General features: G+C 44.8%; 1 protein-coding gene and 1 pseudogene across 1 annotated transcript; both read right to left on the bottom strand.

Moving 5' to 3' along the window:
* Nucleotides 1-1,120: 1,120 nt before the first annotated feature.
* Nucleotides 1,121-18,547, bottom strand: LOC135543539 (abl interactor 2-like; annotated as a pseudogene).
* A 147-nt stretch (nt 18,548-18,694) lies between these two features.
* Nucleotides 18,695-23,689, bottom strand: LOC135543537 (cytochrome P450 20A1-like). The gene is made up of 13 exons (XM_064970880.1): nt 23,516-23,689; nt 23,125-23,174; nt 22,697-22,863; nt 22,109-22,254; nt 21,511-21,678; nt 21,331-21,409; nt 21,074-21,186; nt 20,866-20,920; nt 20,567-20,687; nt 20,167-20,278; nt 19,951-20,015; nt 19,757-19,846; nt 18,695-19,538 (listed from the first exon to the last, which is right to left on the bottom strand). The coding sequence occupies exons 1-13, from the start codon at nt 23,642-23,644 to the stop codon at nt 19,388-19,390; spliced, it is 1,446 nt and encodes a 481-aa protein (XP_064826952.1). The 5' UTR covers nt 23,645-23,689; the 3' UTR covers nt 18,695-19,387.
* Nucleotides 23,690-25,484: the final 1,795 nt, after the last annotated feature.

Below are 25,484 nucleotides of genomic sequence, written 5' to 3'. Positions count from 1 at the left end.
AACTCAAAGATCTACATTTTCAAACCCATCCCACTGGCTATTTTTATTGCAAATGGAAGTGATACCTTACACACACACACTTCAATATGGCACAAGCTTCCTTTATCACCTCCTACAAATGCATCATGAAACCCCACCTGTCAACGATGGTAATATGGGTGAATATTTAAAACCAAACCAATAACCACATCTAAAATATTAAGACAGGAATAATATAGCAGAAAAGGAGACTAAATGAATATTTTTTCCCAAAAACATGCAGTCTGCCACCCTTTGAGGTCCCACTACAATAAGAATCAAATATTGAAATTGTTGATGCAAATGAGTGGCCAGAATGTTTGTCTACCTAAAAGGTGGCTTCCTGACAGTCCCTCTACCAAGACAGACAAAATCAATCTCTGTCTTGAGTACAAGGTGAGGCAGTGACTTAACTCAAATTGCAAAATTAGTGTCTTATCCTTTCTACTTTGGGCCAGATGGCTATCTAAGTGTTTCTCAAACTTGTTTTGAGCCATTGAAGCAGTCTTCAATTAGAGCTGACCAAATCAGTGTCGTCATCTCAGGGACCAAAGGTCGAGAAACAACTGCTCTACCTAACTATCCTGATACGAGAACTGGCCTGTGAAGTGAGGCAAGTGCAGTAGTGACTGAGCATGCTCTAAGCCCTAGTGTTTTAAGCTGCCCTAGCTAGCCTGGGGCCAGAACCAATTCATTAACTACTGAATCCAAACTGAAGGGAGTTTCATAGTTCTTTTCCCCCAGTCTTACCCGCCACTAATGTCTGTTTTGTCAGGGACTGTCAAGCTTTGATGTGTTGCCAAACTTGACATCATATAAAGTTCAAGCACAACAGTCCATCTCATCCCACTAACCAATATGAGCTCCTGGTTTTAAATGAAAGAGTCTAGAAAGGCTCTGGGAATGTCAGGAGAGAAAATATTGGAAAGCATTCTCATCTAGTGTCTTCTCTTGGGCTGAGAGTAGAGAACTTCATCGGGATCATCTGACACCTATTTCTATCCTTAAATCAGCAGCCCTGCCCGCCGTACCATCCCTCCCTATATAATACATGGTCCAAATAAATACAACTTTAAAATAAGCGCAAACGGGCAAAAGGAAATGAGAAAAATATTTTTTAAATCACAATAATCCTTGTGGCCTTCCTTATAATAATAGTAAAGACAAAATTAAGCCCTAATAGTACATACAAAAACCACCACCATACAGTCTCATATCATTCAAAAACACAGGGAATATCTACAAGTGGCCGTTGTACAATGTACTTCATCTGGTAGACCGGTTGAGGATAGTTGTATACTCTTCATGAACGCTCAATCTCCTCCTCGTCGACTTCCACAATGTGATCATGCTCTGCCTAACAAAGTCTTTGACCTTCCTATCTACACCTCTCCTCAGTCGGCGTAGTGCATGATGGACTCGACGTAGTTCCCGGGGAAGAGGCCGGTGGTGCCACTCATCGTTCCTTCGTACCAGCCGTCGTCGTTCTTCTTGATGACGTAGATGATGGCGCCCTCGTTGAAGGACAGCTCGTCCTCCTTGTCCGCCGCGTAGTCGTAGATCGCCACCACTGTGCACCAATGAGAGAGGAGGATGTTAGAGGAACGAAGAGGTCAGGGGAGATGGGTAGAGGACAGGGAGATGAGGGTGAAGAACAGGAGAAGTGGACAGGGAGATGAGGGTGAAGAACAGGAGAAGTGGACAGGGCAGGGGTTAGATCATGGTGGCAGAGAGAATCACTCACTACCTTTCTCCATGTAGGTGCGTGGGGCCCACGGGGGGTCCTCCTCTGCATAGGGATCACTGTACTCCACAACGGCCGACTCTTTCCTCCTCCTCCTCATCATCCTCATAGTCCTCTGGAGGTGGAGGGGGCGGGGTGGGTTCCTCAAACACAGCTTCTTCTATGGGGGGTGGGGGAGGGGGCACGTCTGAGACTGGGGGGGGGGGGGTGGGGGTTTTACAACAGTCAGAAACCACCATGCCTACATTCCACTGGTTGGTTAGTTACATGTTGACTGACACTGGCATTCCCATGCATGTGGCATAGGGCTGCAGTGGTTGTCTTAGGTATCCATGCTGAAAGTGTATAAAGAAAAACTGGGGGAAAGGAGAACAATTTCAACATGCACAGATGAGAAGTTTATTTTTTATCGAAGTTGATGGATAGTTCAGCTTTGAAGTATCGACAAAAATAGACTCACGTCGTGAGTAAAATAAACACATGCACGAGGGAGCCACTGCGAAGACGAGGCAACAAGGCAGAGGAGCTAAAAGCCACTTACTGGTCTCCTGTACCCGAGCCACAAAGCCCATCAGAGGGAGCTGGGGAGTGATCTGCATGGACGGGGGAGGGGGGGCAACAAGAGGACCTGCTACAGACACACCACAGGAGAAGCGGGGAGAGCGAGAGAGGAGAAAGAAAGAGGGAAGAAAAAGAGCAGCAGATCGTAATTAGGTAAGGAAGGAAGGCAGAAAGAGAGATGTGGTAGAATTAGAATTTAGAACATGATAGAAGCCAGTTAGATCAGTAGGCAGACTAGGCATTAAAAAGGGCTAAATCAAGAGCAGGAATCCTTTCACACAAAAAAAAGACAGCGAGCTGCCGGGACCTAGGCGCTTTGTGCTTTCCCATAGGTTCACCTGTCTGCTGAAATCAAATGGTGTTTTTGTGTATGAATTTAATACTCTGAGAACTCACAAAATGACAGTTTGCTTCCACAAAATCTAAAAACTAGTATTTAAATGTTTTTTAACCAAACTCTCAGCCAAGTAACAGAAATAATTTGGGTAGGTATACATTTTGTTCCTACAAATGAGTTAAAGGATGGACCAGGAGCCCAAACGCTCCAGGATCCAAACCAGACAATAATATATGAAAGAAAACTCTAAAATGCAGACTCAATATCTATCTACTTCCGGCGCCGACAGAGATGGCCGCTTCGCGTTCCTAGGAAACTATGCAGTTTTGTGTTTTTTTACGTGTTATTTCTTACATTAGTACCCCAGGTTATCTTAGGTTTCATTACATACAGTCGAGAAGAACTACTGAATATAAGATCAGCGTCAACTCACCATCAGTACGACCAAGAATATGTTTTTCGCGACGCGGATCCTGTGTTCTGCCTTACAAACAGGACAATGGAATGGATCGCATGCAGCGACCCAAAAAAACGACTCAGAAAAAGAGGGAAACGAGGCGGTCTTCTGGTCAGACTCCGGAGACGGGCACACCGTGCACCACTCCCTAGCATTCTTCTTGCCAATGTCCAGTCTCTTGACAACAAGGTTGATGAAATCCGAGCAAGGGTAGCATTCCAGAGGGACATCAGAGACTGTAACGTTCTGTGCTTCACGGAAACATGGCTCACTGGAGAGACGCTATCCGAAGCAGTGCAGCCTACGGGTTTCTCCACGCATCGCGCTGACAGAAACAAACACCTTTCTGGTAAGAAGAGGGGTGGGGGCGTATGCCTTATGGCTAACGAGACATGGTGCGATGAAAGAAACATACAGGAACTCAAATCCTTCTGTTCACCTTATTTAGAATTCCTCACAATCAAATGTAGACCGCATTATCTACCAAGAGAATTCTCTTCGATTATAATCACAGCAGTATATAGCCCCCCCCAAGCAGACACATCGATGGCTCTGAACAAACTTTATTTAACTCTTTGCAAACTGGAAACCATTTATCCGGAGGCTGCATTCATTGTAGCTGGGGATTTTAACAAGGCTAATCTGAAAACAAGACTCCCTAAATTTTATCAGCATATCGATTGCGCAACCAGGGGTGGAAAAACCTTGGATCACTGTTACTCTAACTTCCGCGACGCATATAAGGCCCTGCCCCGCCCCCCTTTTGGAAAAGCTGACCATGACTCCATTTTGCTGATCCCTGCCTACAGACAGAAACTGAAACAAGAAGCTCCCACGCTGAGGTCTGTCCAACGCTGGTCCGACCAAGCTGACTCCACACTCCAAGACTGCTTCCATCACGTGGACTGGGACATGTTTCGTATTGCGTCAGATAACAACATTGACGAATACGCTGATTCGGTGTGCGAGTTCATTACAACGTGCGTTGAAGATGTAGTTCCCATAGCAACGATTAAAAGATTCCCTAACCAGAAACCGTGGATTGATGGCAGCATTCGCGTGAAACTGAAAGCGCGAACCACTGCTTTTAATCAGGGCAAGGTGTCTGGTAACATGACCGAATACAAACAGTGCAGCTATTCCCTCCGCAAGGCTATCAAACAAGATAAGCGTCAGTACAGAGACAAAGTAGAATCTCAATTCAACGGCTCAGACACAAGAGGCATGTGGCAGGGTCTACAGTCAATCACGGACTACAGGAAGAAATCCAGCCCAGTCACGGACCAGGATGTCTTGCTCCCAGGCAGACTAAATAACTTTTTTGCCCGCTTTGAGGACAATACAGTGCCACTGACACGGCCTGCAACGGAAACATGCGGTCTCTCCTTCACTGCAGCCGAGGTGAGTAAAACATTTAAAAGTGTTAACCCTCGCAATGCTGCAGGCCCAGACGGCATCCCCAGCCGCGCCCTCAGAGCATGCGCAGACCAGCTGGCTGGCTGGTGTTTACGGACATATTCAATCAATCCCTATACCAGTCTGCTGTTCCCACATGCTTCAAGAGGGCCACCATTTTTCCTGTTCTCAAGAAAGCTAAGGTAACTGAGCTAAACGATTACCGCCCCGTAGCACTCACTTCCGTCATCATGAAGTGCTTTGAGAGACTAGTCAAGGACCATATCACCTCCACCCTACCTGACACCCTAGACCCACTCCAATTTGCTTACCGCCCAAATAGGTCCACAGACGATGCAATCTCAACCACACTGCACACTGCCCTAACCCACCTGGACAAGAGGAATACCTATGTGAGAATGCTGTTCATCGACTACAGCTCGGCATTCAACACCATAGTACCCTCCAAGCTCATCATCAAGCTCGAGACCCTGGGTCTCGACCCCGCCCTGTGCAACTGGGTACTGGACTTCCTGACGAGCGCCCCCAGGTGGTGAGGGTAGGTAACAACATCTCCTCCCCGCTTATCCTCAACACTGGGGCCCCACAAGGGTGCGTTCTGAGCCCTCTCCTGTACTCCCTGTTCACCCACGACTGCGTGGCCACGCACGCCTCCAACTCAATCATCAAGTTTGCGGACGACACAACAGTGGTAGGCTTGATTACCAACAACGACGAGACGGCCTACAGGGAGGAGGTGAGGGCCCTCGGAGTGCGGTGTCAGGAAAATAACCTCACACTCAACGTCAACAAAACTAAGGAGATGATTGTGGACTTCAGGAAACAGCAGAGGGAACACCCCCCTATCCACATCGATGGAACAGTAGTGGAGAGGGTAGCAAGTTTTAAGTTCCTCGGCATACACATCACAGACAAACTGAATTGGTCCACTCACACAGACAGCATCGTGAAGAAGGCGCAGCAGCGCCTCTTCAACCTCAGGAGGCTGAAGAAATTCGGCTTGTCACCAAAAGCACTCACAAACTTCTACAGATGCACAACCGAGAGCATCCTGGCGGGCTGTATCACCGCCTGGTACGGCAACTGCTCCGCCCTCAACCGTAAGGCTCTCCAGAGGGTAGTGAGGTCTGCACAACGCATCACCGGGGGCAAACTACCTGCCCTCCAGGACACCTACACCACCCGATGTTACAGGAAGGCCATAAAGATCATCAAGGACATCAACCACCCGAGCCACTGCCTGTTCACCCCGCTATCATCCAGAAGGCGAGGTCAGTACAGGTGCATCAAAGCTGGGACCGAGAGACTGAAAAACAGCTTCTATCTCAAGGCCATCAGACTGTTAAACAGCCACCACTAACATTGAGTGGCTGCTGCCAACACACTGACACTGACTCAACTCCAGCCACTTTAATAATGGGAATTGATGGGAAATGATGTAAATATATCACTAGCCACTTTAAACAATGCTACCTTATATAATGTTACTTACGCTACATTATTCATCTCATATGCATACGTATATACTGTACTCTATATCATCGACTGCATCCTTATGTAATACATGTATCACTAGCCACTTTAACTATGCCACTTTGTTTACATACTCATCTCATATGTATATACTGTACTTGATACCATCTACTGTATCTTGCCTATGCTGCTCTGTACCATCACTCATTCATATATCCTTATGTACATATTCTTTATCCCCTTACACTGTGTATAAGACAGTAGTTTAGGAATTGTTAGTTAGATTACTTGTTGGTTATTACTGCATTGTCGGAACTAGAAGCACAAGCATTTCGCTACACTCGCATTATCATCTGCTAACCATGTGTATGTGACAAATAAAATTTGATTTGATATAACACAAAAGACAATTTGCGTTCTGGTAGGAGTGATAGTGTTGCTGGTCAGGGCTGTTACCTGGGACCTGGTTGAAGTGGGGTCCTCCGTTGGGCTGGTTCAGGGCCAGGGGCATGTTGGAGTTGGGCTGGCCCGTCAATGACGCGGGCCGGCGGTACGGCAGAGACCCCCCACCGCAGGAGAGTTCAGTGGTTGCACCGGTCGGTTCATGCTGAAGAACTGGGGGGCACCTGGGGTACAGACAGCATAGGGAACAAGAGAGATTTTGGTACAGTGTAGCTATGTCGCTGAACTTAGCACTTCTGGTTCCCGTCACATGATGCACTTAATTAAATGGGATCAATTTAAGCACTTTGCTGTTTTTGGTATTCAGACATCGTCAAAGACCCTTTTCAACATCACTTACTGTAAGAGCACAAGAACAATTTAACTCATGCACAAGTTGTGATGATAGCATGCAGGTGGTGACTGGGAGCGATGGGAGAGAGTTGCCCTAAGGAGGGAATGAGAGACACCCAGAGGAAAAAGGAAAAGACAGAGGGACAGATCAGACAGTGAGAGGGAGGATGATGGAGGAATTCTGATCATGCAGGGGTGGAGAATGACTGGCCCACGTGACAACATGCCTGCTGGTACACAGACAGATACAGGTCCTGGGATGATGGGAGAGATGGATGTGATCCTGGGATGATGGGAGAGATGGATGTGATGCAGGGGTGGTGGTGGTGGGACACTCACCTTGTGCGGGGGTGCTGAAAGCAGCAGGGCCGGTGCTAGTGATGGCAGTGGGGAGCTGGGGTGGGGGTGGGGGCACGGGTGGACCCTCAGGAGGGGGGGTGGGGGAGGGGTTAGGAGCTAGAGAGAGTACAGGGAGGCCATCAGGTGGGACGGGAGTAGTGGTGGCAGTGGGAGGTGGCTTAGCATGGTTGGGAAGGGCAGGGGCAGTACCTGCACCATCAGCAGATGGGAAAGTGAGGAAGGCAGTAGAAAAAAGAGGAAAGGAAAAGACAGGAGAAGGAGATAAAGACAGGTGCTCAGACACTATCAAGGGGGAAGGAAGGAGAGAGTTTAAAGCAGTCTGACAGACCGTATTGCTCTTTAGAGAGCTAGTAGGCGGAGCTTAGACAGTGGGCAGGGTATGGGTCCAGACCTTACCTGGGAATGCTGTGGGGGGCGGGGCAGGCGTTGGCACGGCAATAGGCAAGCCCACGGAGCCGCTGCCGCTATTCTCTCTGCTGCTGCTGCGGCTGCTGCTGCTGGGGTGGCTGCCTCCACTGCTGCCACTGCTAATGATGTCACATAACCCAATCAACACCCGCTTGCATTAAGTAATTTACCGTCTAGATTAGAGGTTATATATACACTTTGTAGGGCCGGTTTCCCAGATACAGATTAAGCCTACTACTGGACTAAAAAGTAGTGTGATTTTTTTTGTCCAGAACTAGGTTTAATCTGTGGTGGAGGAAACCCGGCCCTTAGAGCCCTATTGGTATCAGAGGACCTGCAAGCACAACCTACCAAACCAGAGACTCTCCTGGCCCAAAATCCTGCCCCCCACCTACCTAGCACTGAGTGGATTTAAATGAACAGCTCTGCTTTGAGATGACATGTACAGCAATAAAGAAATGAATAAAACGTCACAAATTACAACATGACATTTAGCGGTGGTCCATTAGTGAGACGTGACAAAGACAGAGGCGCCACAAAGCTGGAGGCATCTGAAGAAAATCAAGGCGAGAATAAAAAGAGGAGACTGGAGACGGAATGAGTGAGAAACTGGATGGATGGAAGAAAGGACCAACGCATAGATAGATAGGTTGAGCTGAAAGAACTGTCTGTTTAATTTAAGCCAAGGTCAACCATTGCTACTATTAGTTTTAACGTCAGTTTCAAATGTAATAATGTGCTCAGAAGGAAATAGAAAAGGGACTGACGGAGAAAAGGGATCAGCTGAATTACAAAGGCCAAGCTTCAATTCTCTGGTGGCAGATACTCTGTCATGTAGTCCTAAAGATCTTGTTCTCACTGCCTGGTAGGAGCCTCAGTGACAGCCAGAGATGCTCGTGTTTATCTCATCTGAATTTCGTCTGCTGTTACGCAGGTGATAAAGAAACATATTTGAATACATTCCTATCTGAGCTGTACTTTCATTCTGTGTTCTTGGTGTAGTGCCTATTCGAAGTGTTTCAGGCCAGTTTTTCTAGTGATATTATTTTACAAGTCATGTGGGTAGGGTTGGGGGAAAAAGGAGTTTAGTAGCATGCAGCTACAGTGTCTGTAGTCTATTGCAGCAGATCTTTACTACAGGGCAGTTGAATCTAAGCGTGTCTGTTCAGTGAGTCCAGGGCCGCTCGAAGTGTGTTCTAGACGTGTTTTTAGCTAGCGGTGTGCTGGGAGCATGCGGGGCGGGGTACCTGTACGTGCGGTTCCTCTGATTAACAGACGCAGTGCGTGCAGGGCTCTGCTGTGGGGGCGCCATGTTGCCATGGCGCGTCGGGCTCGAGACGTAGTCGTTAGGGACAACGGGAGGACGCACCGGCTCGAGTGTCCTATAGGGGGAGTGGCGCCTGCGAGGGGAGGGGTATGAGAGGAGTTTAATATCCACAAGTGAGGGGTGGAGGAGGACAAGAAAAGGAGGACAAACATGGGAACCAAAATAAATAAAAGAGAACCAGTGCAAACTCAAAATGGGGTGTAGGTGGGAAAAGGCATTAAATGCGTCAGCCGTGTCCACAGCTGCTGCTGCTTCAGTTCTTACACAGCCCAACATCAACCGAGGACAGTGATGTCTATTGATGTGCTGCAGTGGAATAAAAAGCCTCAAAAGTATGGATGAGCAGCCAAGTCTTTTCTCCCCCTGTGCTTGTTTAAGGGATGGAACGTTGAGCGCTGTTGCCATGGAGAGCATGAACAGCCTGAATTAGAGTTGAGGGGGGAGGAGTCACATGACATCACACATATGGGGGGAGGGACAAAAGCAACCAAAACACCACAGACAGATGCCTCCTCTACACCAGAGACTGGACTTGGGCAGTGTGTCATGGACGACTGACATGCGTCTCGTTTTAGGGGGGGCATGTTTGAAGGTTACACACACAAACACACAGCACTTAAACTTTAGAAGAGCCATAAAACACAATGTCATAAACCATTACATGCATCACTGTTATGGACAGGTCTGTAGAGGGGGATACAAACTGGACAGGGACACATAACAGGACAGAGCAACAATAACAGTAGCCCATAATGTCAAGTAACAGATTTGAAGATACCCATTCACTGGAATGACCTCACATCTGAAGAAATTAGGTATGCACATTAATTAGATCAACAAACAGAATATAATGTGCCACAGGCTAGCTTTGACCTTCCACAAAGAGGTCTGCTCCGGACCTTAACTAAATGTCACTGAGGGACACTACAGTAATCTGTAGTACAAAGGGACACCTGGTGCCTGGATGATCAGATCTTGTCCATTGATGAACATGTTTTAGATGTCTGATCGTGGTTGGCTGAGACTAAAAGCATGTTTTTCTCAAGGACATGAGCAGCATGGACAGGGGTTGTGGTACCTGTCACATCTACATACCCAATGGTTCCCTTCCCTGACATGGGTGGGCTGGGGGGCTTCTGTGTGGGTGGGTTGGTGCGAGGGAGACCTGCGGCTCCAGCCTTTATGTTCTGAGCACTGGCCTGTAGGACACGGTGAGAGGTTACAAAAACAGGGAAGTACTTGTCAACAGAGCAACAACATAACCTGGGATCAGACAAAACACACTCTGGTCTTACACGCATACCAACTTTGTTTTTAGAGTTTTACATTTCGTTAGAAATCCTTACCTTAAACCTTAGCAACCACTAGGTTCATTTTAAAAAGGCAAATAAGTGATGCAAAGAGAGAGAGAGAGAGAAAGAGGAGGATTAGTGACTAATAGTGAGAAAATGCACAGAAACACATGTAGCAATGTTATAGGCCTACAGTCCACAGATGTTGTTAGGGAAGCAGCGAACAAGTCACACACTGTCCTAGACAAAGTGACTCACACCATTACCACCACGCCCTCGTGCTTATCCCAAGGGCCTACTACTGTCTTTGTACCAAACAGGGGGGGGGGGGTTCCCCCCAAAACGCTTGTTGCACTAAGATCAGTGTGTGTTTGTCCATGATCTTAGTGCTACAAAAAAAGTTGATGATAACTCACTCCAGTACAAAAACGAGACGTACTACTATCATCAGGAATGCCCCACTGCTCCCTACCTTGACGCCGTGGCCCATGTCATCCAACAGGCTGTAGTCAATTGGCTTGCGGATGTAGCGCACCGGCCTCTCTGGATTGGCCGGAGCAATGATCTTGTGCGTGCGAGACGTGTTCTTATTGGTGGTCAGGATGCCAATCTCCCGCCTTGCCACTTTCTCTTTGTGGATGTCCACTGTCTGGGGCCGCACAAGGGGGAGAAATACAGTTAAGTCCATTTCTTGACAGACTTGAACAAAACAGCATTTTGAACTATGCTTATCGTTTCGAATCAGGTATTCTTAGGCTATATGGATGTGTGTGTATTTTGCAACGCGTGCATCTGTGTGTGTGTGTATATATACAGTGTGTTCCACGTCCCGGCAGCCGTACCTGTGAGATGTGGTTGATGGAGGACTCCATGCGGCGGAGCTGGGAGGCCTGAATGTCAAGCATCTGCAGGACATTGTTGGCCAAGGTGTTGATCAGGTAGGCTACGCTGGCCAGGGACTGGGTGGTGTAGTTCTTAGTCTCCTCCAACGCTCTGTGCTTATCTGGTGACTAAGGAGTGAGAGTGCGAGAGAGGATAAACAGATAGACATCAGTAACAGAGAAACGAGTAGAGAGGCAATAAGAAAACAACAAAGCCAAGCAGCATAAAAAAGGAGAGCATCGACATCATATAAATAGGATCTTGCAGGGGCTGAAGGATGACTAGGCAAGCTAAGGCCATATGTTTTCAGAGGGAAACAATTTCCTGGAGATGACGCTGTCCTTGCTTTTCTGACCAAGACTTCCCTTGTTGACAGTGTGTACTGAATGACATTACTTTTCTCAAAGGTCAACCCTCGACCCTCCCCCGTCTGCCATGGATGGTGTGTTAAAGACAGACAATGCATGGCTTCTGGCATGTTTTTTTCTTAATGAGCAGCAGAGAAACACAAGATTTCAGTCTTGGTGGTGTGGTTCGATGTGGCAGTTACTGATGTTTGCCTCCATGAGACACCATAGGAACAAAGCCAGCATTATTGCTGCACTGACGAGAAGGTCTGTCTCACTGTCTGCAGTAGGATTAGATAGAGCGCAATCACCGCAGCTGTGTATACCGGGTTAAAGCAAGTGAGCATTGTCGAAACTCACAAAACTCATCGTCTTTATGAACAAAATTATCCCATTTACACTTTGTAGTCAATTTTGACACTACAATAAATGTGTTTGACTAATAGATGCCACGTAGGCCGTTTTCTATCAGAAGTTGTTTACGTGTCAAATAACTTGTTGACCAACCAGCACCTGAATAGGACTGCACATCACATTATTTAATGCGTTCATACATTTTTTATGTAGTTATTACACATTGGTTACACTATCACTCGTATTTCATATGTCATTGATACGTATGCTACGATGCTGGTAAAGTTGTCTCGCGCAACTACACTGCTGTTCATAAAAAAAGCTAGCTTGCTCATGGATGCAAAACATTGTTCTTCCCCAAAAACATAGCAAAACGACAATCTGTTTCAGTCGCGACGGTTAGCTAGCTAACTCAATAGCTTGGCGTCATCATCTAAAATAACCCTAATTTATAAGACAGTTCTTATTTGATTAATGGTGGTCAGACCCATCTATGTGAAGCTAGCCACAATAGTGTACTTTGCGGTTAGCCTTCAAAGTAAAAAGTATGTAATTGACAGTGATGCAAATAATAGAACTATGCCATAATTTAACAGATCAAGCTAAACAAGGTTGGAATGTTATATAAAAATCAACAAAAGATCATTTGTTAATTTAACAAGATTCTGTTGCAATCACACTGGATGTATTATACTTTAGAATTGCATTGGGGGCATAATTATTTCACTTTACAGCCTTACCTATGGATTGTGGCTCAATGACATGGAGTATCAGTCTACTCCAGTGACACCCAGAGAACATTAGCATCGTAGCTCTTATTGCGGGACATTTATTGTCAATCCTTAGATAAAGCTGTACAGTGCAAAATGAATGTCAATACTAACAAGGGAGGTGATTTCAGTCACAGTCCCGCAATAAGAGCTACACCTCTAATATTTTATTTATTTGACCTTTATTTAACTAGGCAAGTCAGTTAAGAACAAATTCTTATTTTCAATGACGGCCTAGGAGTGGGCTCACTGCCTTGTTCAGGGCAGGACGACAGATTTGTACCTTGTCAGCTGGGGGATTCGAACTTGCAACCTTTCGGTTACTAGCCCAATGCACTAACCACTAGGTTACCCTGCCGCCCCAGGGGTGTTACGTTATTTGTGTAAGCTCTTCACAGTTGTGTTCTGTGGGTGTCACCGAGTAGACTGATACCACATTTCATTGCTTCACATGCCAACATTGTTTAACATTATCTAGTCTAAATATGACATGACTCCACCAATTGTAACCTTCTGCATAAGTTTCAAATATGTACTTTTATTTTGAAGGCAAGACGCAAATTCCCCTACTGTGCCTAATCCTTATTGTGGCTAGCTTCACAACACATAACCCGGTCAGGTCGAGCCTCACTCGTCAGATGAAGCTAGCTGGCTGCTTATAACGTCAGCTTTGGGCAACAGGGTTAAGTAGCTGGCTAGCTATTTACTTTCATGAACTGAAGTTCAATTTCAATAGGAAAACAACAAGTGGCTACCTAGCTAATACTGACTCACAAGGATTCCTAAATCATTGCTAAGAACAATGAACATAACTGCAGTGTCTACTGGTCATTGTTTTCAGACTAGCTCGGTACCAAGCTAAAGCTAGCAACCCCGGAAGTTGCGGTCGAACAAAATGCTTTATTACCAACGGGGCATTGTAAACACATTGTTCGTGACCGGTTTTTGCTTGTTTGCAGACTTTTTTGTACAGCTTTGACAGTGCTGACAGTAGTGGTGACACTTGGCTTGCACATGCAAATTCAGAACACACAACATTCTATAATAGAACTGTGTTATTTGACTTGTCAAATTAAAAAGCCAATTAAAGTGTTTTGACGTGTATCTTTTTTGACACGCAAAGACCCAAACGGCGTTCCATAGTATGTCTAGCTAATAGCAGTGACGCTATTACTGTTTAACTCCAGTAGGGCGACGTCTTTACAATAGTGCACTTGGTAACGTTAGTGTGTACCGGTGCTCAACCAGTCGCAAAATCCAACATCACCCACAGCAGAGAACGGTTGATTGTCAAGGGCAATGAATTCCATTATCTTGGCGTTAATGGATTTCCCTTTTTGAGTTGTCTCGCTGAAATGTTCTTACTCTTTCAAATGACTGCTTGACTTGTTAACTGCTCAATACACACAGCAGACATTGAGGGCTAGGTTAGGAATGCTTTGTTGCACATGTAGCGCAAAATTTTACCTGGCGTCATTACGCCATGTACCTACGTTATAGAGGTATGCACGTCAGCTTTGACATTTGTTTTTCCACATCGGGCCAATACCAATGTTGGCATTTTTAGCTAATATCGTCCGATTCCGATATATTGTGCATCCCTAATAACTTCTGCTGTACATACCCTTCCTATTCATATACTGTCCATACACACCATTACACATTATTTATATACATATACACCTGACTCTGACATTACTCGTTCTGATATTTCTAATGAACATTTTTGGGATTTACGTGTACGATTTTGTGTTAGGTATACTGCACTGTTGGAACTAGAAGCATTTCGCTGCCCTGCGATAACATCTGCAAAATTCACAGTAGCCAGTCTAATAGGTAAACCACTTCGTTCACAAAAATGGTTCGCTCCGACAGACAGTGAGTCACGTGGCCATGGCTTGCTATATAATGCAGGCACAGGTATACAGTTACTGTTCGTTTGAACTTTAGAATGGGCAAAACAAGTGACCTAAGCAACTGAGCGTGGTATGATTGTCGCTGCCAGGCGCGCCGGTTCCAGTATCTCAGAAACGTCTGTGCTCCTAGGCTTTTCACGCACGACAGTGTCTAGGGTTTACCGAGAAGAGTACAACAAACAAAAAACACAAACAAAAAACATAGTCAGCGGCAGTCCTGTGGGCAAAAACAGCTGGTTGATGAGAGTTGAGAGGCAACAATCGTGCAAGCTAACAGGCAGTCCACTATCAAGCAAATAACAGCGCAGTACAACAGTGGTGTGCAGAAAGGCATCTCGGAATGCACAGCTCATCGGTCCTTGTCACGGATGGTTTATTGCAGCAGACGACCAAACTGGGTTCCATTCCGATCAGCTAAAAACAAGAAGAAGCAGTTCCAGCAGGCACACGATCACCAACACTGAACAATTGAAGAGTGGAAAAACATTGCCTTGTCTGATGAATCCCAGTTCCTGTTGCGTCATGCTGATGTCAGTCAGGATTTGGCATAAGAAGCATGAGCCCATCCTGCCTGGTGTCAATGGTACAGGCGGGTGGCAGTGGTGTAGGAAATGTTTTCCTGGTACATGTTAGGTCCCTTGATACCAACCGAGCAACATTTACATTCCCCGAAGAACTCCAGCTGTTCTGGATGCAAACAGGGTCCAACCCAGTACTAGATGGGAGTACCTAATAAACTGGCAACGGAGTGTATGTGTACATAACCAATAAAATTAGATTTGACGGAGAAAGTTAAAGGAGCAGGATAGGTTACAACGACAACGAGCCAACTGGCAGGCTGCTACTTAATATTCCAAATGGAGTTATTTGTAACTGTAGGATTAGAAAGTGCATGCACTGCATCTGCTGCGGAGAACATGATCACACAGTCGTCCGGAATAGCATCGGACATCACACTCTCTGCAGCTGATGTGAGTAAAACCTTTAAACAGGACAACATTCAGAAGGCCGCTGGGCCAGACAGATTACCAGGACGTGTACTCCGAGCATGCACTGACCAACTGGCAAGTGTCTTCACAGACATTTTCAACCTCTCCCTGTGAGTCTGTAACACCAACATGTTTCAAGCAGACCACCATAGTCCCTGTGCCCAAGAACACTAAGGTAACCTGCCTAAATGACTACCGATCCGTAGCACTCACGTCTGTAGCCATGAAATACTTTGAAAGGCTGGTCATGGCTCACATCAACACCATTATCCAAGAAACCCCTAGACCCACTCCAATTTGCATACTGCACAAACAAACCATCAGATGATGCAATTGCACTCCACATTGCCCTTTCACACCTGGACAAAAGGAACACCTATGTGAAAATGCTATTCAATGACTACAGATCAGCGTTCAATACAATAGTGCCCTGAAAGCTCAATAAGCTAAGGACCCTGGGACTAAACACCTCCCTCTGCAACTGGATCCTGGACTTCCTGACGGGCCTCCCACAGGTGGTAAAGGGTAGGTAACAACACATCCAACACGCTGATCCTCAACACAGGGGCCCCTCAGGGGTGCGTGCTCAGTCCCGTCCTGTACTCCCTGTTCACTCATGACTCCAACATCATCATTACGTTTGCTGATAACAACAGGGGTAGGCCTGATCACCAACAATGATGAGACAGCATATAGGGAGGAGGTAAGAGACCTGACCGTGTGGTGCAAGGACAACCTCTTCCTCAATGTGATCAAGACAAAGGAGATGATTGTGGACTATAGGAAAAGGAGGACCGAGCACGCCCCCATTCTCATTGACAGGAGACTGAAAATATTTGGCATGGGTCCTCAGATCCTCAAAAGGTTTTAGAGCCACACCATCGAGAGCTTCCTGACAGGTTGCATCACTGCCTGGTATGGCAACTGCTCGGCCTCCGACTGCTAGGCTCTACAGAGGGTAGTGTGTACGGCCCAGTACATCACTGGGGCCAAGCTTCCTGCCATCCAGGACCTCTATACCAGGCAGTGTCAGAAGAAGGCCCTAAAAATTGTCAGACTCCAGCCACCCTAGTCATAGACAGTTCTCTCTGCTACCGGACAGCAAGCAGTACCGGAGAGCCAAGTCTAAGTCCAAGAGGCTTCTAAACAGCTTCCACCCCCAAGCCATAAGACTCCTTAACAGCTAATCAAATGGCAACGTTACCATCTATGCATAGTCACTTTATTAACTCTACCTACATGTACATATTACCTCAATTATCGCGACACCGGTGCCCCCACACATCGACTCTGTACCCTGTACATAGCCCAGTTATTGTTATTTACTGCTGCTCTTTAATTGTTAGTTATTCTTCTCTTGCTCTTTTTTGTATTTTCTTAAAACTGCATTGTTTGTTAAGGGCTTGTAAGTAAGCATTTCACTGTAAGGTCCATCTATACTTATTGTATTCCGGCGCATGTGGCAAATAACATTTAATTTGCAGCCTCAGTTAGCCTAGCTAGCTTACTTCTCCCGGTTGGATGCTGTCCTAGACAGGTACTACATAATCGTATTTGATGATAAATAACCTAGCTATGGCAGCTATTAGTCTACTATAGGGCGAGTAGGCTTGGCTGGTTGCTGTCTCATCTCTCCCTCCTACCTCCCCAAGTCACTTGCTCAAAGTATGGCCCCTCCCCCGCCTGCTATAGCAGCACCTCTCTCCCTCTTGGCTTTATCAGCTCCAGTTAATTAAGTCGCTTAAAAACATGATTTTCTGCTACTTCCATCACTCGGATCAGATCGGCCCTGGATTCTTCCGGTCTAAATGGAATGGGTGTATTGTCCTCGGGTCCGTCCAGAACGGGTTTCTATATTTTTAAAAATGAATTTATGCATATCGAGTCACGGTGGTAAAGTCACAGATCGGAACAGGCCCAACTTTTTTGGACCCGTGAAGACCTCTAGTTCCAGGGCAGTGGCACTATTGACAAACGTTTCACACTCGGTGTCAGAGCCGCACTTTATATTAGAAAAAACGTACTTCATGGCATGACTAACGTTATGAACCACCAGTAAGTAGTCTATGAAACACCGATTTTCCCACTCCACAGTCAGTAGTACAAGAAGTTCGGCATTGGTGATACAGGATGTCCGATCCAATTTGCTTGTGTTGTGTGTTTTGGCACATAACACATAATAAGGCTATAACATTAGCTAGCTAACGCTAAGTATTAGCAGGAGAAGAACGCTTACAAGTGCCACACATTTTTTTTCTTCACGGCCACTATTTACAGCCTGCTAATGTTGACACGAATTGGGAATTTCAAACCCCTACCACTGGAGAATTTGACAGTAATGGCAGCGCAGCTAACTAGAAACCGTGGCTAACGTTAGTTGGAATTAGTTAGCTATAGTCATAATTCGTTTACCTATGGCTCCTTTGATTCTCTTCTGGTAGCAGAACGTGAGAACCAACATTTTAATTCCAATTCCTTACCGTAGCTGAATACCTTGTTGTATACCCCATCACGACAGTCAATCATGAAACCAGCTGTGCCCATATAATTCGTGTTAGCTCAGCTAGCATTATTTGGTTGGAGGTAAATAGCTAACGAAGTCAAGTTAGTAAAAAAATACTAACTAAATAAACGTTTGATAAATGACGACACATGTCTGTCGGTTGGAGAACGGCAACCAATGTTTTCATATTAGGAAAAACATAACTACGTTCTGCATAAAGTAGCTAACTAAGGTTAGCTAGCTATCTATAGCCTAGCTTGGTCGCGCTAACAGGAGCACCCTTGCAGTGGAGTCGCTGCACCTCATCGGCATAGCTCGTAGCCATCACTTCGCCCACCGTCAAAGATGATAGTCGTAGAATATATAATTGATAATGTTATAAAGTATCATTACCTGAACATAGTTGCTTTCGCAATACTCGGCAACTCTTTCTAAATTGGTAAAACTATCTAATAAAGCACTACGTCCAGCTGGAATCTCCTCTTCCAAAAGCATTTGTAACTCCGCCATTTTCACATCTTTAGCAATCAATGCATGCCAGATCCCAGCCTCTCCAACGCTCCTGCAGAAGTGGCGTTGGGCATCCCAACTATGACGGAGTGTATGACAATCTGACACATTTAAGTGGATATGATACCTAAGATCTTTGCTCTTTCAATTCCTTTCCAATTTACATTGTGACTGGTGTAAATTATTACAAAGCCCAAGAGTCTGTTTTGAAAGGAAACAAAACCACATGGAAAAAGGCTGTTAAATCCAGAAGTGATGGATATTATTTTTATTTTAAACAATTAAGGCTAATGTAGCGATACAATGGAAACAGGGCTGAGGATTGAACCAGAGACACTGCAGATACAAAGTAAGCACTTGTTGACAATAACAGCCTAGACTTCTTGACAGTGGCAGGATTTGCTCACAACAGAGGGGCTGCAACAAATGTGCAAAATATTATATTCCTATCCTAACACACAATTAGTGTAAACTTTATTAAAAAATGAACTGTCTAAAATGTCATGTATCTGGGGGAGTTGGGACCACGTGTTTTGGAAGGCAGTTCAGCTGGAATGTTGTGTAGAAGTCCAAGAGTGGAGATAAAATAGTCATCGCTTGTGCAGCATTTGGTTTAAGGCAAGGTTTAAGACAATACATAAATGATCATGTAGCTTGAAAAGATAGCTGCTGATCCTCATATTGAAATGGGGGGGGACAAAAAGCTACTTCAGGTGGTAGCTCAAATAACCGAGTCACCATTGGCAATGACTTTAGCTAATCAAAACCATGTTCAAGAGCTGACTGACAAGTAGCCCTACTAAGCTCATGTTTACAGCATTTTAAACAGTTCCACTCAGTCTAGAATCTAAGCTAACTGACAAGTACCTTCCCAATTAACACAGTTCCTCTTCCACAGATGGAGTTTGAGACAAATGTCCACTGTTAGTTAGTTTCTTCTGCTCACAGTGATCCATGTGTCATCTTTAGGTGTGGACACAAGCTCAGATCTGGCCTCTACCACCTGTCCCTTCACCTGATGCAGCTTCAGTTGGCGCACTACAGTGCTGAGGACGACAGTGGCCACTGTGTACGCAAACCTGAAATGTGGCGAAATGGTGGTATAAAAAGTTAGTAACAAGCCCACATTCTTCTTTGCCTGGTAGTGACACTCTCTCCATTTCCTTTCATTTGATATTGTAGAAGAAATATGGTTAAACTGTATAACAAGTTGCTCCTGTGCAATTACAACTAGTAAATGCCCTAGCCCCTTGGTTAATCTCAAGTACACGCCACTATCCTTTCCCATCCCCGTTACCTCAGCTCAGGACAGGCCTGGTTCCCTGAGAATCCAAGCAGAGAGAAGCTTTTCCTGGCTGAATCTTCTGTGAATCGGTCTGGGTCAAACCTGGGTGTACAAAGTGCAGGAATTCAAACTTGGTACCAAAAAATCCAGCAAAAAATGCCTCTTTAGGTGGCAAAAGGTTCAAAAGAAAATACATATGAACAGACTTGTAGGGACGGCTCCAGGTGTCTGCATCCTGTAGGACTACCCCAAGGGCATAGATCACCAGTGTCTAAAAAAAACAACATAGGAATAAAGTGTTTTAATTATTCAATTTAAACAAAAAAAACAAAAAATCATTTTAAATCCATAAGCACTTGCTGACTGTGACAATGAGATGTGGATAATAAATAGACTAAGTTGGTTAGAGGAGAATAAGATACCTCTTTAGGAATAATGTGCTGATCGACTTTCCCTTCATTTTCCTGGAGCCGGGCTGCGATGGGCGTCAGTTTGGCTGTCCGCACAGTCTCGTTCAAAACCTGCTGAAAATACCTATAGTATAGAAGATGCATTTGATAAGCATGATAAAATGTATCTATAAACATACCTTGAAGACATGCTACCATGAGGATATCTGCCCCTTCTGCTGTGACCGACTAGGGTTCAAACCCAGGTGTCATGTGGGCCACAAGGCTATTAGCCCCTGTTAGCTTAGGCATTAGCTCAGGGAGCTACACCGGTCTTCAGGTCTCATATAAGGTACACGTCATGCAAGAGTGGATCTGAAACACCTGTTACACTGCATCACATTGTTTATGTTATTTGGCTGTCAGAGGTCACCTGAGCTGTGGGATCTTATCCAGAGAAACAGGCTCAGAGCCCAGAACATCCTCCAGCTCCTGATGTAGCTTCTCCTGAACTTCCTCTGATGTGGACAGGAAGTGTACTGCCCAGATGCACACTTGGAAAATATTACAACCACAAAGAGAAACATCAACACTTTGTGAGAGAGATTTTCTGACAGAATACTAACCAAATGTATGATTTTATTCTCTCAGAAACAATTGACGATTGGCTACACCATAAAAGCCGCAAGTTCTGACGTAGATAGGCATGATCTATTTATTACTAGTACTCACAATTAGCTGTGATGACACAACCTGCCAGTGTGAATACCATGCTGTCCTCCATCACCTACAAAAGAGAAACAATGAAAACAAGTGTTCATTAAAACAAAAGCAGGAAGGAAGTTTTATTTTCCTCTACACGTGAGTAACAGCAACAGGAGGCTCTATGCTCTGCCTCAATGATCCTGTTCTCCTTATAATCAAAGAATCTGTGCATCACCTGTCTCTCTGTGAGGTTGGACTGGAGAAGAGTGTCTACAAACGCCGTCTGGCTCCTTTGTCCTTTCCTGTCTTTAGCCACAGACATCAGCACTGTTTCCATTTCTGCCAGCGCTGTAAACAAACAATGTACTTAGCATGAGGACAGAAAATGTATACACATCTCTTTTCGATTTCAGATACATTCTATAAGGAAGTGTATGCTGAGATGTACAAGTAACACATATGATCCATAGCAGTGAACTAGTTTCCACTCACCGCTCTCATAGTGCTCCTTTCTGATGGAGCTCTTCTCCATGGAACCGTCCAAATAGCCTTTTCCGATCTCCGACCAGATCTGACAAGTAAAGGGAATTATCTGTGAAAATCTGCAAACACTGGTCGTAATGGGCATCTTGTCACCAGAAACGGTGACTTTAAATGTGACTGCTCACTCACTGCCTCATGGTTCTTTCGGAAGCCGATGACTTCAGCATCATCCCGGAAACGGTCACCCAGAGCGAGTTGAGTGACAGCCTTCATGGCCAATCCTAGCAGATGGGCACAGAGGGGTGTGTGCTGGTCCTTAGGGAAAGACTGCCACTTCCCCACTAACTCCTCCACCAGCTAGAACAGGACAAAGGGGGAGGGAGACAGAGAGAGCGTGTGTCAATGGGAAAGGGGGATACTTCGTCAGTTGTCCAACTGAAATGTGTCTTCCGCATTTAACCCAACCCCTCTGAATCAGAGAGTCGAAGGGGGCTGCCTTAATCGACGTCCACAGCGCCCGGGGAACAGTGGGTTAAGTGCCTTGCTCAGGGGCAGAACGACATATTTTTACCTTATCAGCTCAGGGATTCGATCCAGCAACCTTCCGGTTACTGGCCCAACGCTCTAACCACTAGGCTACCAAACTATAACATTCCAGGGAAGTGAGCACAACAAGCTTTTGGAGTAAACAAATACTAATGGATACACAAAAACAGAAGAAAGTATTGCAGAATACTACAGCCAAATATTAAAAACTGCCAAATGAGCCATTGTGTAAGAGGCAAACCTTCAGCAGCATTGGAAAGTTTTTCTCCAGGGTGTTGTTGACGGCACTCTCATACAACTTCTTCCTCATTACAGCCTCTGTGGCCCCTCCACCCGTTCCTGACTGGTAACCTAGCAACGACTTCAGCATTGTCTCAAATGAGTCCGCTACAAGTAAGGATAGAAGATGTCACAGTGTTACTGTTTCTTTATTTCAAAACAACACTGTACATGTATAACGGAAATCACCTGAATTTGTTACAATGTCTATCTATACCTGCATTCCACTTAGAATGGTGCAATCTTTTAAGCATGAATTTTAAGTGGCCCGACTAACCATTGTCTGTATGTAGCCTCGCTACTTTTATAGTCTTGCTACTGTATAAAGCCTCGCTACTGTTTTTCACTTTCTTTTTACTGTTGTTTTTATTTCTTTACTTACCCATTGTTCACCTAATACCTTGTTTTGCACTATTGGCTAGAGCCTTAAGTAAGCATTTCACTGTTGTATTCGGAGCGCGTGACAAATAAACGTTGATTTGATGTTAGTAGGGACAGAGCACCTGTTTCCCTTCCCTCCCAATAGTTTCCCTCCCTCCCCAGTACTCACTAGTCCTGTTGGGGTTGATGTGCTGTCGTAGCTGGTCCACTGAACCCAAGCTGACCACAGGGCGTCCTCCAAACCAGAAGGATGCCACAGGACCAAACTGTCCATGTAGACTAGCCAGGAACTCATGCAGACTGCCTCGGTTCACTATGTCTTGCAGATTTCCATCCCTAGATTAAGAGAATGAGACGAATAAACCAATAGGAACCTAGGTCAGGCCAGGGCCCGTATTCAGAAAACTTCTCAGTGTATGAGTGCTGATCCAGGATCAGTTTAGCCTTTTATATGGAGATGAATAGACAGGGGGATCTGATCCTGGATCAGTACTCCTACAGTGACGCTTATAAATATGTGCTGAGATCGAGTGTGGAGTGCTAAAGAGAGACAGTACTTAGAAAGTTGTAAAACATATTTGGTCATAGTCTACTCACTTATCTTCGGTAGGGTTGAGACCTGGTATACCAGAAGCACTTCTTGATGACTTGATTAAAAAAATAAATCAAGCATGTTACTTTCAGTTTCAAGAGAGACACAAATTAAACATGACAAGAAATTCTGTGCAGTTTACATATTCTAAGTCTATGGCAGTAACCTCTAAAAACTTGAGCTTTGAAATAAATATTTGTCCACTCCACAATTCACTTAAACTGCTGAAACATTTGGGTGCTAAAAGGTTGATGCATAAAATGTCCAGGGATTTTTTTTTTAACTGTCATTTCACTGTAAAACTGCACAAAGTTAGCAGCTTTACAAGTAACGTTAGCTAGTCATGACATGGGTGGATATACGATGTTGCTAATATACGCACAGGCATTGACTTACTGGATACAAATAGAGGACTGCGCCGACCAGAATTATGACAAAAGTCACTGCAAATATCGCAAAGTCCAGCATGTTTGCTGGTGTTACTAAAAAAACGTTTAGACAGGTAGCTAACGCGATACTATACATTTGGTATCGCTACCACGTCTACGGTAGCATCATAACTCCGTGTTCTACTGCAAAGCCTGCACACAGTCAGTGAGGCCAGAGCAATGCATCCTAGAGCGCATGGATAAATTAGAATGTACAGAAGCAGAAACAATCTAACTACAAAATGTTACAAACTACTTGATCTGGCATAGCACAATTGGTAAAATCAATTCATTTTCACCTATCCAGATAATTTAGTGATTGGTCCTAGGGAAGCAATTGTCCATTTTCCAAAAATTCGAACAATACACTTATATTCTGGGCAATGACAAAAGTGTCGGTAGATCATAAGTCCGAGAGCAGATAGTTTTAGTATCTTCATTTCATCACCCTGTTGCAAGAGAACACTTGTAATGTATTCTAGGTTTAAAAAGGCTTCTGAAGTTTGTACTTTTTTCCACTTTGAAATTTCCGACTTGATTTTCCCTTACAATAAAAAACTAAAATAATCAACCCCTACAAAAATGCCCATTAACGATTTTAGCATGTAAATCTCAGTGGGGCAAAAAATGTTTTAGTCAAAACTATTTGTTCAGCACTTTTGGAAATGTACAGTGACAGAATTCAAAACATGGGCCGTTCTTATAGTGTTCTCCCTGTACTTCAAGTCAGAACTGCAGGATAAATAAATGAGGCATATAAGCAGACAATACATTTCTCAAAAACAGGTTATAGGCTACATGTGCACCACCAAGTCAGAACAGTAAGTGAAATTAAGAGGTGAAAATAGAGCACAAATTAGGGTAGGCTACTAACAGCTTACTACACAACATACACTTAGTGTTACTTTCTTAGCTACAGTATACATATCTCCCTGGCATATTACATTATTTATGCATTTGCATAATTAATTTTTGAACTCACCTTGTTGTGCTGTGCTCACTTGAACAGGCAGGTGGCGCGGTGGTCCTTCGTGGGCAAATTTTGTCATGAAACTTTGTCATCAAAGCATTCTCTGGATTTATGGTGCTTTCAAGACAACTGGGAACTGAAAAAACGGTTGAATCATGATACCGTCGGTGATCTTCAGGTCGTAGCTCTCGAAAGAGACCAGAGTTCCTGATTTACAATTCCGAGTTGGATGAAAGTTCAAAACGTATTTTCCCAGTCGTAGCTTGTTTTTCCTGAGTTCCCAGTTGTCTTGAACTCACTAAAGTCAGATTTTGCAGTTCAGAGTTAAGTTGTTTTGAGCACAAATCGTGCTTCATTGACAGCAATGTTGAATGTTAACCATTTAAACTAGAAAAATAGACCCTTGATCTTAGACTTGGGACCACACAGCCACTCCACTGAATAGCAGGCTAATGATTGCTTTGCAACGCTTGCAGTTAGCCACTCATTCCTTCTAAGCCACTCATTGTTGAATTTCCGGTTTCCAACTGGTTGTGTAATGTTTATGTCCAATGGCCGGTGAGCACCGATATGTTTTATCTATAATTTCTCTACATTTTCTATCTTCATATGACAAGGATTAAAAAGGATTTGCCAGTAGATTGTCAACCTAATTAATGATGATGACTGCTAGCTAAGATTTAGAAAGTATGATGTTGACATGATCTGTCCAATCAAAGCTACTGTAGATATAACGTGATTTTACGTAATTTAATCTATGGCCAATTACCTTCTTTGATGGGCACTTCTAATGTTAACTCTATGGCAGCACCCATGGGGCTTGAAATTTCGAGCTCTACCCTTAGACTTGGCGGTGACGTAGTATCCCCATGAGTGACAGATCACTGAGCCAATCACTGCACAGCGCTGCATATTTACTGTTGGCTTGCCCCATCACCACAGAAGGCAATGAGCTAGGCTGAAACAC

The sequence above is a fragment of the Oncorhynchus masou genome, chromosome 7 (assembly GCF_036934945.1).
Source record: "Oncorhynchus masou masou isolate Uvic2021 chromosome 7, UVic_Omas_1.1, whole genome shotgun sequence".
Lineage (NCBI taxonomy): Eukaryota > Metazoa > Chordata > Actinopteri > Salmoniformes > Salmonidae > Oncorhynchus > Oncorhynchus masou.
Note: the sequence above shows the minus strand (reverse complement) of the source record. Positions and strands in the feature narration are given on the sequence as shown.

Excerpts from the sequence above, each read along its gene's own strand:
- LOC135543537 (XM_064970880.1), bottom strand. The coding sequence starts at position 23,644 with ATGTATAGTATCGCGTTAGCTACCTGTCTAAACGTTTTTTTAGTAACA. Across the intron at positions 21,679-22,108 it reads ACTTTCCAATGCTGCTGAAG|CTGGTGGAGGAGTTAGTGGG; the intron begins GTTTGCCTCTTA and ends GTCCTGTTCTAG. Across the intron at positions 19,539-19,756 it reads CAGGCCTGTCCTGAGCTGAG|GTTTGCGTACACAGTGGCCA; the intron begins GTAACGGGGATG and ends GCCACATTTCAG.